This window comes from Oncorhynchus nerka, linkage group LG18 (genome assembly GCF_034236695.1).
Source record: "Oncorhynchus nerka isolate Pitt River linkage group LG18, Oner_Uvic_2.0, whole genome shotgun sequence".
Classification (NCBI taxonomy): Eukaryota; Metazoa; Chordata; class Actinopteri; order Salmoniformes; family Salmonidae; genus Oncorhynchus; species Oncorhynchus nerka.
In genome coordinates this window covers 56,717,780-56,731,246 of record NC_088413.1, presented here as the reverse complement: position 1 = coordinate 56,731,246, position 13,467 = coordinate 56,717,780, and the positions used below count along the sequence as shown (strand labels likewise).

At 43.4% G+C, this 13,467-nt stretch overlaps 1 protein-coding gene across 2 annotated transcripts in view; it reads left to right on the top strand.

Annotated features, from left to right (window-relative positions):
- Positions 1 to 1,388: 1,388 nt before the first annotated feature.
- Positions 1,389 to 13,467, top strand: part of LOC115146182 (inositol-tetrakisphosphate 1-kinase-like) — a 39,477-nt gene continuing 27,398 nt past the window's right edge. The window contains exons 1-3 of one of the 2 annotated variants that reach the window (XM_029688091.2): positions 1,389 to 1,670; positions 2,197 to 2,385; positions 11,194 to 11,218. In XM_029688091.2, the coding sequence (XP_029543951.1) occupies positions 2,291 to 2,385; positions 11,194 to 11,218 (120 nt within the window). In that variant the 5' untranslated portion in view covers positions 1,389 to 1,670; positions 2,197 to 2,290. Of the gene's footprint in view, positions 1,726 to 2,196; positions 2,386 to 11,193; positions 11,219 to 13,467 lie in introns of both variants that reach the window. The other variant, XM_029688090.2, reaches the window with a different exon arrangement.

The window sequence follows — 13,467 nt, the reverse complement described above, 5'->3', positions numbered from 1 at the left end:
TTACAGTTGGAACTTTGCATTCGGGCAGGTAGCATTCTCCTGGCATCCGCCAAACCCAGATTCATCAGTCGGATTGCCAGATGGTAAAGCATGATTCACCACTCCAGCCGACGCTCGGCATTGCGCATGGGGATCTTAGGCTTGTGTGCAGCTGCTCGGCCATTGAAACCCAAGTTTATTCGAGCTGCAGCCACAGCAAATTGAACTGAATTATCCCAGTTCCTTGGAAACCAAACACTGATAGACTTTTCCTATCCTACTCAGACGGAAAATATTGTTGATTTAGAATGAATGGGAAAACGGTTAATTAATTATTCCAGGAATTAATCCATTAATTATCTTGAATTTTAATTAACCAAAAGTCACAACAGCGGTACAATTAATGACCCTGGCCTACTACTCACAGGGATCCTCTCAGGCTCCCTCACCATTTGCCCTCCATTCTCAACTGTCCTCACTGCCTCAGCATATGACACTTTCTGCACTGCTCTTACCCTGGAAACTTCAACCTGTCTCACTCTCACAGGACATTTCTGATCCCCAGCAACATAGCCACCCCCACAATTAAAACACCTAACTTTTTCCACCAGAATTACACATTCCTTTGTCCCATGCCCTCCTGCACACTTCTCACACCTCGGAATCTCCCTCCTACATACTGCTGCAACATTACCGTAATATTGGCACCTAAAACACCGTAGTGGGCTCCGAAACAATAGCTCTCACAGGAAAACGGATATACCCTAGCATAACGTAATCCGGCAAACACTCTGCATCAAAATTGAGAAGGACAGGCAGGGTCTCCTCAGTCTCGTACTCGCCAGTGGGTATTTGTCACACCGAACAGTGTGCATCCCAGACACTGGGGATCCTCAACTTCAATCGATCCACCTCAACACTCAACGTCACCCCAGTTATCACTCCTTTCAGCAGGGCTCTGCTCCAGAGAGCAAAGCAGAACACATCTATCGTCCGAGTCACAAAACATGTAGCACCCTCGCCCTCTGGGCAGCAGACACACAAAAAATCAGGACTGAGTTTGGTCAACTCTGCTTGAGGACTTCTGAGACAAAACCAACTTCAACATTCAAAATATTTTACCAGCAGATGGCGCAATGGTAGTTCCTAGAAACATTCACCAGTTTGAATGATAATGTGTCCCTTCTGTATCATTAGGTTTAAAGGCAGGTGTTAGGGGGAGTTGAGGCATGCAGTTCGAATATGTTGGGTTTCATTTCAAAAGTGTAGTTGTTTTTTCCGATGAAGTAAAAACATTTTTTTAATGGAATCCACACATCTTACCAAAAAAACAAGACCACGTTCCCTTTAAGGGTTAAGTATTTATTGCTGCCACATAGGGGAGCTGTTGTTTAAACTGACGTCAAAGACATTACAGTATGGCTTTGAAGCTGTGCTGACGTGCTTTTATTTTCTAATGAGGGTGAAAAACTCTGCCCTGTTTGACAGCAAGGTAGCTAGCGGTATGCATAGTTGTTTAGGGGGTACGCGCTAGGGCTACCTAAATGAGCACGACTCGAGAGAGTGTGTGTGTACTGTCAGTTAGGGTCCCATTTCGACCAGTCTAGATTGAAGAGAAGACCTCCGCGCAGTCATAACTTCAGCTTCAACATCCAGCGGAACGGAGAATGGACAGCTATCAGGCTAGCTAGGTGGCTATCCTTACTAGGACAACGACATTTAGGGAGGAAATGTGCTAGCTAGCTGGTAGCTATACATTTTATTGAACTTCTGATATTTATTAGCTGTACATTTCTGCTTCTCCTCGAGCTTTGTCATTATGCTCGCGAATGTATCCAGAAACCACCTTGTATAGCTAGCTATGTATATTATTAGTAATAATTTGGTTTATGTTGTGGCGCATCTGTAGAAATTAGTCTCTATTCGGGAAATGCAGCTAGGCAATCAGGGGGGAAGACTATTTATCTCCGGGACACATTTGTTTTATCTGGTTAACATTAATGTAGGTAGCTAATAGTTATTTGACATTAAGTAAAGTTGGCTGTATAGTTAACGTACGCTAGCACTGTCATAAACTGAACATTGTTGTTATGGCTGACTAACGTTAGTTTGCTAGCGAACTAAAGTAGTTGGAAGATTTGAGGAGAATCAACCTATCTGGTTTCCTCACATAATACGAAATGCTAGCTAGCTAAGTAATTCATCCCTTCCCTCTAGGTTCGTGTGAGACGACGGTTTCCTGTTTTCCAGGTTGAATCGAAAGTAACTGTTAACATCTGGATTAAGAACATACGTTAGGTGAGGTGGAGAGATGCAGACTTTTTTGAAAGGCAGGAGAGTGGGCTACTGGCTCAGCGAGAAGAAGATGAAGAAGCTGAATTTTCAGGCCTTCGCTGATTTGTGCAGGTATGTGGTGAGAACAATGCAGCTACTGGTGGTTACATTTTCAGTCCACTGTACAGTAGTTAGTCGTGAAGGGATATAGACAGCACTATTGAAGATATGCATTGTAGCTGTAGCAGTGTAGCTACAGTATGTAGCTATTTGTTGTATCCAGTCTCGAAAATATTGCTAGGTAATCATCTCTTTAACTGTGACCAATGTCCACTCCATTTAATGACCTCAAGAACCAAAAATTGATCCATCTTTTCTTAACTGATATATTTTGGAATACACATTTTGAACATTATTTGAAGAGGCTGACAAATTCTGTGGTCTGTAGAGAACACTTTACTTGCTTACATTGGGTAGGCTAAGCCCCAGAATCTGTGGTAAATTTCACACGCATTCAAATAATGGAACCAACGTGAGCTCAATTTGCATCTATCATGTAACTGTTTCTGGGCCATGTTAATTTCTCAATGTCTCTGAATAGACAGCCTTTTTATATATGAAACAGAATTACAGCGATTGACATAAAAGGGTTTCCCTATTGCCTTGTGCAAGCAGTTTCTCATTGGGCAGGTGATTTGTTGTTACTGGCAATAACCAAAATGCAAATAACTCTGTTTTTTCTTGTTCCTCCCCAGTGTAAAGTTGAAACTGATGCATTTACATTTTTGGGGCAAGCGCTTATAAAGTATTCAGACCCTTTGACTTTGTCCACATTTTGTTATGTTACAGCCTTACTCTGAAATGGATTAAAACTTTTTTATCCTCAGCAATCTACACACAATAGCCCATAATGACAAAGCGAAAACAGGTTTTTAGAAAAACAAAAATACCTTACTTACACAAGTATTCAGAACCTTTACTATGAGATGCAAAATTGAGATCAGGTGCATCCTGTTTCCATTGATCATCCTTGAGACATGAAAGGGAAAGGCCTGTCTAAGGTTCCACAGTTGACAGTGCATGTCAGAGCAAAAACCAAGCCATGAGGTCGAAGGAATTGTCCATAGAGCGCAGACATTTTTTATTTAACCTTTATTTAACCAGTTAGGCCAGTTGAGAACACGTTCTCATTTACAACTGCAACCTGGCCAAGATGAAGCAAAGCAGTGCAACAAAAAACAACAGTTACACATGGGATTAACAAAAGTATAGTCAATAGCAATAGAAAAATCTATATACAGTGTGTGCAAATGGAGTAAGGAGGTAAGGCAATAAATAGGCCATAGTAGTGAAATAATTACAATTCAGCAAATTAACACGAGTGATAGATGTGCAGATGATGATGTGCAAGTAGAAATAATGGTGTGCAAAAAAGTTAATTAAAACAATATGGGGATGAGGTAGGTAGCTGGATGGCCTATTTACAGATGGGCTGTGTGCAGCGATCGGTGTGCTGCTCAGATAGCTGATGCTTAAAGTTAGTGAGGGAGAGAAGTCTCCAACTTCATTGATTTTTGCACATCGTTCCAGTCATTGGCAGCAGAGAACTGGAAGGAAAGGCGGCCAAAGGGGGTGTTTGCTTTGGGGATGACCGGTGAGATATTCCTGCTGGAGCGCGTGCTATGGGTGGGTGTTATGGTGACCAGTGAGCTGAGAAGGCGGCGCTTTACCTAGCAAAGACTTATAGGTGACCTGGAGCCAGTGGGTCTGGCGACGAATATGTAGTGAGTGCCATCTGACGAGAGGATACAGGTTGCAGTGGTGGGTGTATGGGGCTTTGGTGACAAAACGGCTGGCACTGCATCCAGTTTGCTGAGTGGAGTTTTGGAGGTTATTTTGTAAATGACATCGCAGAAGTCTAGGATTGGTAGGATAGTCAGTTTAATGAGGGTGTGTTTGGCAGCGTGAGTGAAGGAGGCTTTGTTGCGAAATAGGAAGCCGACTCTAGATTTAGTTTTGGTTTGTAGATGCTTAATGTCTGGAAGGAGAGTTTACAGTCTAATCAGACACCTAGAATATGTGGACAACTACAAATACCTAAGTCAGAACCTTCCAGAGTTTTGATGTTTGGTGGGTGGGTTCTGGCAGCAATCGGTTGAAGAACATGCATTTAGTGTTACTTGCATTTAAGAGCAGTTGGAGGCCACGGAAAGAGTGTTGTATGGCATTGAAGTTCGTCTGGAGGTTTGTTAACACAGCGTCCAAAGAAGGGCCAGATGTATCCTGAATGGTGTTGTCTCCGTAGAGGTGGATCAAGGAATCACCCGCAGCAAGAGCAACATAGAGACTGCCAGAGGCCCTCTGATTTGACACGCTGAACTGTCTGAGAAGTAGTTGGTGAACCAGGCGAGGCAGTCATTTGACAAACCGAGGGCGGCAGGGTAGCCTAGCGGTTAGAGTGTTGGACTAGTAACCGGAAGGTTGCAAGTTCAAACCCCCGAGCTGTCAAGGTACAAATCTGTCGTTCTGCCCCTGAACAGGCAGTTAACCCACTGTTCCTAGGCCGTCTTTGAAAATAAGAATTTGTTCTTAAGTAACTGACTTGCCTAGTTAAATAAAGGTTAAAAAAAAAAAAAATTTAAAAGGCTGAGTCTGCCGATAAGAATACGGTGGTTGACAGAGCCAAAAGCCTTGGCCAGGTGGATGAAGACTGCTGCACAGTGCTGTCTTTTATCGATGGTTGTTATGATATCGTTTAGTACCTTGAGCGTGGCTGAGGTGCACCCGTGACCAGCTCGGAAACCGGATTGCACAGCGGAGAAGTTATGGTGGGAATCGAAATGGTCAGTGATCTGTTTGTTAACTTGGCTTTTGAAGACTTTAGATAGACAGGGCAGGCTGGATATAGGTCTGTAACAGTTTGGGTCTAGACTGTATCCCCCTTTGAAGAGGGGGATGACCGCGGCAGCTTTCCAATCCTTGGGGATCTCAAATGATACGAGAGGTTGACCAGACTAGTAATTGGGGTTGCAACAATGGTGGTGGATAATTTTAGAAAGCGAGCGTCCAGATTGTCTTGCCCAGCTGATATTTTTTTTTTTTTTTAAGTCATTTAGCAGACGCTCTTATCCAGAGCGACTTACAAATTGGTGCATTCACCTTATGACATCCAGTGGAACAGTAGTGCATCTAAATCTTTTAAGGGGGGTGAGAAGGATTACTTCATCCTATCCTAGGTATTCCTGAAAGAGGTGGGGTTTCAGGTGTCTCCGGAAGGTGGTGATTGACTCCGCTGTCCTGGCGTCGTGAGGGAGTTTGTTCCACCATTGGGGGGCCAGAGCAGCGAACAGTTTTGACTGGGCTGAGCGGGAACTGTACTTCCTCAGTGGTAGGGAGGCGAGCAGGCCAGAGGTGGATGAACGCAGTGCCCTTGTTTGGGTGTAGGGCCTGATCAGAGCCTGGAGGTACTGAGGTGCCGTTCCCCTCACAGCTCCGTAGGCAAGCACCATGGTCTTGTAGCGGATGCGAGCTTCAACTGGAAGCCAGTGGAGAGAGCGGAGGAGCGGGGTGACGTGAGAGAACTTGGGAAGGTTGAACACCAGACGGGCTGCGGCGTTCTGGATGAGTTGTAGGGGTTTAATGGCACAGGCAGGGAGCCCAGCCAACAGCGAGTTGCAGTAATCCAGACGGGAGATGACAAGTGCCTGGATTAGGACCTGCGCCGCTTCCTGTGTGAGGCAGGGTCGTACTCTGCGGATGTTGTAGAGCATGAACCTACAGGAACGGGCCACCGCCTTGATGTTAGTTGAGAACGACAGGGTGTTGTCCAGGATCACGCCAAGGTTCTTAGCGCTCTGGGAGGAGGACACAATGGAGTTGTCAACCGTGATGATAGGTATGGGTCCAGGTTTTGAAGCTCTTTCACAACATCAGCTATCTGGATTAGGGTGAAGGAGAAGCTGGGGAGGCTTGGGCAAGTAGCTGCGGGGGGTGCGGAGCTGTTGGTTGGGTTAGCCATGCTTATTGAAATGTTCAATTTATCAGTGGTGACAGTGTTTCCTAGCCTCAGTGCAGTGGGCAGCTGGGAGGAGGTGCTCTAATTCTCCATGGACTTTACAGTGTTCCAGAACTTTTTGGAGTTAGAGCTGCAGGATGCAAATTTCTGTTTGCAAAAGCTAGCCTTTGCTTTCCTAACTGTGTGTATTGGTTCCTGACTTCCCTGAAAAGTTTCATATCGCGGAGACTATTCCATGCTAGTGCAGTATGCCACATTATGTTTTTGTGCTGGTCGGGGGCAGTCCGGTCTGGAGTGACCCAACAAGGGCTATATCTGTTTGTTCTACATTTTTTGAGAGGGGCATGCTTATTTAAGATGGCGAGGAAATGACTTGAAGCATAGTTAATTAGACCTTTGATTGGTCTCCTGTGACGTGATAATTGCTCTCTGCGTGATGCTGAGTTCTGTATGTGTGGGCACAAGAGTTGTGGCACTAGTGTGGAGGAGGCTCTCACCATTACTGTTTGAGTCCTCATTGAGAGAAATGTATGAATTTGTCTAGTCTAATGATTTCACTGAAAAAAAGATGAGGGGGGGGAGGAGCAATTGTTTGTTGTGTATTTGTATTTATTATGGATCCCCAATAGCTACTGCCAAGGCAGCAGCTACTCTTCCTGGGGTCCAGCACAATTAAGGCAGTTAAAACATTTTTTTTTTAAACAGCATTGCAATACATTCCCAACCAATTTCACAACACATTAAGTGTGTGCCTTCAGGCCACTACTCTACTACCACACATACGTGTGTGTGTAAGATGGGGGTATGTGGGTGCGGTTTATGGCTCCAGGTGCCTCTCTTATAACATGGGTGTGTTAGGTTTGTGAAACCTGAGCAACTGGAATTTGGAAAAGAGGCTTTACTAAAGCACCTAGTAGGTGTATGTGCAATGTGCTTGACTCTCGAGTAGAGGGAGACGGTATCTCTTACCTTACATTGTGTCTTGCTGTATCAGTCTCCAGCAGAGTGAATGGTTATATAAGGCGATGTAAAGTGGGGCAGGGATTGCATTGGATTTCCTCAGCAGAACTGACTGTAAACCCTGCCTGCTGATGGCTAAATAGTGCTGTATTTGGTATCAACAAGCAGGGATGGGACCCACAACACTCAGGCAAACTGGCTTTAATCAATCCTTTCTCTCTGTTGCCTGTGTTTTAGGAGTGTCACACTCAGCCCGTGTGAAAACGCCTAAAGGGCAGACAATGTGTAATGACCAAAAACCATTCAACTAGGGCAGGTCTGTGTGTTAGGTAGGATATTTTTTCAGAGTGGATTCTCTCTGCTGATGGCAGTGGTGAGTGATTTTCACCTTGCCAAGGGAGCTGTTGACTCAAAGCAACCTGATTGAGCCAGCACAGATTATGACAATGTAATCCTCCAAATATTTTAAATCTCTTCATAACCCTCCAACCAAATGACTCCCTCTGGAGGATGGCTCGGCGTGTAGTATATAGGTTATAGGGTGGTTAGGGATCAGTTTGAACAATCAAATCTTCTGTGTTTTGCCTACTCTTGGAAAATATAGTTAAGGAATAGGGATGGGCATTTTTAAATGATTTTCAGTATTCATATACTATCTTTTTTATTTTTTTATTTTAAGATGGTTTAAATCTTGTTTTTTAAAAAGCCGGTGCGCTGCTCTGTCTCAGTCTATGGCAAGGAGATGGGGATAGAAAGTAGCCAAACTGACTCGCAAGTTAGACAAACTTGTTGCTGCCATAGGTTACCTATCATACCATCTGGTAGTGCCGGGCTTGACTGCATCAAATTGTTGTAAAGAAGCTAGCTACAGTAGCCAGCCAACTAACTAGCTAGCTAAAGTAGCAAGGCTAATTGAGGCTATTTTGCTGCGCTCTCTGTCCAATGTCTAAATCTCCATTCATATGAAACAACCACCTACCTATTGGTTGATCATTTAGCCAATGTAATTCTGTCATTTTAATTACATTTTGCATTGATTTAGAAATCTCCCACTTCACTTGCTACACATGGAGTGTCTGACTATAGTCACTTTTCTTTGACCGACATTAAGAAGCTACACATGTGAAACGGATTTGTTTTTTTTTAAATGGGGGGCACTGTCATTAAACTTTAACATTTCAAATGTAATGGTCTATACTTGTAGGCTATGTTGCATAGATAATTTGATTACATTTTTGACTAAACCTTACATTTTCTTTTACTATGAATGCTCTCCGAGGTAATCAAATGCTAACGTGCGTTTAGCTATTGGAATAACTGTGCCCATCCCTTTTGAAGGGGGCGTCATTTCGCCTAGTACTAAGTAGCAGGTTATTCCTTGCTGTAACATGTACTCCACTTGTCACCTATTTTACTGCACTAAGGTCAAAGGTTTGTTTGGAGTGTGCATGGTGCCATTGGCCTAACACACACACACACACACACCATGATTTCTAGCTGTAGGTTATATTGCTGTCAATAGTCTGAAGTATCATTTCAGTTTCACAAAGAGAAAATGTCCACTATAGTAGGACTTCCTTTCTGATTGCATTATGTGGTCACTAGGGATGTAACAATTCACCCATAGGCATTGGTCCCTGGTTCAAATGTGTAAGATGAGTGCATCAGTCTGGGAGTCCAAACTGATCCAAATGCAACATGCATTGGTAAGAAAGCAGAATTCAAACGTTATGAATTGCCGGCTCAGTAAAATGTTTTACTCATATAATACATTTTTATGCCTTACTCCGAAAATACCTAATCTCGTGACAATTGTCATCTCCTTCTGTGTCTAACTAAGCATGTAATTATGTTTAGTCATCAGAAAGCCCGGTCTCATTGAGGCCGCTAATCACCATTAAAATCTACAGCTCTGTGGAAGATGCCATCTCTTCCGTGTTTGCGTTTGGACCTCATGCTTTCATAATGAGGAAATATCTGATCTAGACAACCGCTCCCATAGAACCAGCAGGTTTCTACATGTCCCATCCCTCTCACTGCCTTGACAGATTTCTAAGAAGTTTGAACAGCTTCTATTGAAACAAAAATACCCTCAAGCATTCTGACATGGTGCCCACTGAAAGTTCACTGTTTTTCCACATACCCTAGCTTAGTGTTCATTCCGTCCTCCATCCATATTTGTCTGTATGTTCAGATGAGTAGGACCTGCATGTCCTCACTACTTGATGACCTCTAACATTTGTTTTGATCACTGTTTTTATAGTACGGAAAACACTCCAACTTGAACTCAGCCACTTAAGGCCATTTCATACTGCTTTTGTCTTAGCTCCAGGCTGTCTTAGCTCCAGGCTCTTAGCCCCAGGCTAGGCTGGCCCTAGACTAAGCTTTAGCCCTGGGCTAAAGATTCACACTTGTATTCCAAAGCCCTGGGACAATGGACAAACACAACATGCAACCAACATTCTATATCTGACATGCAACCAATGTTATAAACAGGACATTTATTAACACACTATTAAATGTTGCTTCTAGCCTAGCATTTTACTTCCAACAGTCATGGTTTGCATAAACCTTGCTGTTTTCCTGTTGGCATCCTCGTAAACAATGTTTCACTTTTGAAATTCTATCACGCGAATGCTGTGAACGAATGAGACCTCAACTTTTCTGATTCAGGGGAATTAATGCAACACAATTACTGTCATGGATATATGCAATTAAATGTCAATAGAAATCTATGAAAACAGAGAAATGGAGTTTTCTACCATTCCAGCTGTGGAGTTAGTAGCTTTACTTGGCGAAGTGAAGACTTTAGCCATCCTGCATTGCAACCATTTTTGTTTGGCCTAGCAACCAATGTTTTTGGATTAAATAGTTTGAAATGACTTGTTATGTGTTTTATTTTCATATGTCAGTTAAGTGAATGTGCCGCTTGTGATTGGGCAGTCTACGCATTTCACACGTAATATTTTAGCACTGTGTTTCTGGGGCTAACCCCAAAGTCTGTGCGAACCCTGCTCTGGTGCAGGGCCAGCTAGCCCTGGGCTAAGGTTGGTGCTAGCCGACTTTAGAATATGCAAGTATGAAGACTCGCTTAGCCCCGGGCTAAGCTCTCCCTTAGCTCAGGGCTAAGGACGCTCTTAACCCTGAGCTAAGGTGCAGTGTGAACGGCCTTTATACTACTTCTGTTTGTTTGGGCAGACTGGGGTGGATATGAAAGACCGTCAAGTCCTTCAGTGGTCGTCGGACAGCGTTGTGGTTTATTACGTTAGAGCAGCTTACACAAACGCTACTAAGGACTTCGCTCTTGTAGGTTGGTGCGTTGCCAAGCAACCCTTCCTTTTATATATATATATATATAATTTTTTATACCGAAAGCTCCATCGCTGTGTCTTTGAAAAGTAAAGGCATTCCCTGGCCCTGGACTCCCAGACTAAGCATTCAGAGATGATTTAATTTAGACTTGATGGCCATTTATTTATGAATTCCTAGAACAAATTCACATTCTATTCTTGAGTGTTATGCCACTGGTTTCCATTCCCAGAATTTCATAAGATTTGTGTGTTCTGAATTTAAACACTGATGCCAAAGTCTGTTGGCACTTAAGTATATCACTGTCAATGTTTTATGCGAGACAGACTCCGGACCCTTGAAGTGGCGAGGTGCATGCGCTATCTTGGTTTCTTTGCCAACCATCTCGCTGCCCTTTCAAAACAGCCATAACAGTTGTAATGGTGTGAGATTCCCCTTATGATTGGTAGCCATTTTGGTTCACCACTACAGAGAGCTTGAAAATACACTGGAGAATTGTAGTCAATTTTGTTTTAATGTCTGCAGATTTGTCAGGGTAATCTGTTGGAGTTAAGGCATTGCTGTGTCTCTTCCCCCAACCTCTACATTTTCAGGATATTAGAATAATGAATGATTGTACACATTCTGATTTGGTTTTTTTCTTATCTGCCTTTCAGGAAAAGAGGAATAGAAGTGGTCCAGGTAAGTTCAATAAGACATTAACTCAATTACCCAAACACATTCATTTGTGCCCTTTTTTAAAATTGAGATTAAAACATTAATTGGGGAATATCCTGCTCACACAAGCACTGTTCATACCCCTGTTGTTGGTGGAGAGAATTTTGCAGGTCTGAAGATTATTTCCTGCAGTTCTTCAGATGTTGTCATGGGTTGTAAAGAACATGCATCATTGGTTTAGCAGTTATCCAGAAAATAATGCAGATGAATAGCCTATCCCTAGTTCTAATCCCTATGAACTTTGATCTATGTTTGAACACACTGTTTGATTCCAGTTTGTTCCTGTTGCCTGACCGAGATCTGGTGTTTGTGCCCACTATGTCCATGCTTTAAAATTGAATATTGTATTGAGCAACACCGGTCTAAAGCTGTTGAAATCCAGAGAATGTGTACATGTTACCTGGGTTTGTACGTTGAGGCAGAGCATGCATGCTTCATATCACGAGTGGATGGGGAGAAAGGAAATACTGGAGGAAGAATGATTGATGAGCACCGTCAGCCCCATCCCCTTCGTCCACTCATCCATCCAGTAGCCTGGCCTGTCAGTGTGGACGTTTCGGCTTCTTTAGGATATGACACAGCCCTTCATGTCTCCCTACTCCCAGATATTTCCCAGATATTCTACTGTAAACGGCCGGTGGTGGAAACAGTGTGCATGTTTCCACCGTCTCCTCATAGATGCCTCATGTAGATGCTCCCCAGGCCCCTGTTCTGTATGTCTGTGAGGAGGCAAGAGTAACATGAGCACCACCAATAATGGGCTTCCTGCTTGGGGCATTACTTCTCAGGTGATTTCAACAACCAAATGTGTGTTCACATCCGGCAAGACGTTATCTTTTGTCTTTCATTGAAACGCTAGTGACCGTTTGTCATGTGCAGGTTGTGTAGTATGAGTGACTGTGTCCCAGGGCTCTGAATAGCTCTCTGCAATCTGTTAATGAACTGAAAATCTGGAGGAGGAAATTGAGCCATTCATTTCCCTGCCTCGTTTTTGTGGTGTATTTCACTCTTTCTATGTAGTCTTATGTTCTTTCTCCTTTTTTTCTGGAGATATCTCCAGCACACCCAGACAGAAAGACGTACATGGAATGATCCCAAAGTAAACAGTGCTCTCATCTCTCCCAAAAGGCCAGCAGTTCCTTACAGCCCAGACCCTGTGGCACCCCCACCCCTCTCCTCCACACACACAGGTCTACAACCCCCAGGGCTATCTCTGGCCTCTCCCATGCTCAGACTTTTAGCTGTGCTGTCAATGCCAATTGGGAGAGCACAATGTAAACACACCTGCAAGTTTTTATTTTATGTTTTAGTCTGTGGGCTCCCTGGAAGGTGAGGGCTGTGCCAGTCAGGTTTTCTTGTGGCACGACCTCCTCGCATGGGAGACGATGGTATCCATTGACATGCTCTGGCGTTGTTACGTTGTATATGTATAAAGCTGTCACCCCCTATTATAAGGAGGGACTGAGATGCTCTGTTGGGAGAGTGGGGCACAGAGGGTCATGGAGGTTCCCAAACAGTCTTTTCACATTGTTTACAGGATAAAGAACACATTTCACATAAATTTAGCTAAATCCCCTGTTTTATGTGCTGTTTAATACTGACTTCTGATCCTGATATTTGCAAACATTTTAGGGACAGTTTGATGCAATTAACCCTTTCAAATGAAATGTGACACACTAGCCTGAGCCAGTGAAACATGACAATGTTCTCTTACAGGTCTGTGTGCTTCCCAGAGGAATCAGTCACAATAGCGAGCCAGTCTGGTCGTGATATGCCTATGTTTTGATTGGGATGTTGTCTTCTACACTATTTGGAGGGGTGTGTGTGACTGTACAAGGAGAACTATTTTACTATGTCGGTCTGAATTTGTGGTGAATCTCTGAGGCTGTTGTCTGATCAAGGTTAAAACCCACTCCACCACACCTCCTGTTCCAGATAAGCTTCAGGCTCGCAGCCTTCACTTATGTCCTTGTAGTCTTCAAGCTGATCCTGTTGATAATGTCCAAGTCTCTATCTGGTGGTAAACAAGGTCAATAATGGCAACCAAAATAATAATGTTCTAAATTCAATCATTCCTTGCATAAACATTTGGGAAGTTTACTTTCCTTTGAACATGGCTTTTTGGTTCACTTTGATGCAGTCTGGGTATTTAAAAAAAAAAATTATGTTAATACCTAATTCATGGGACTTACCTCACTGATTTTAAATGCGGA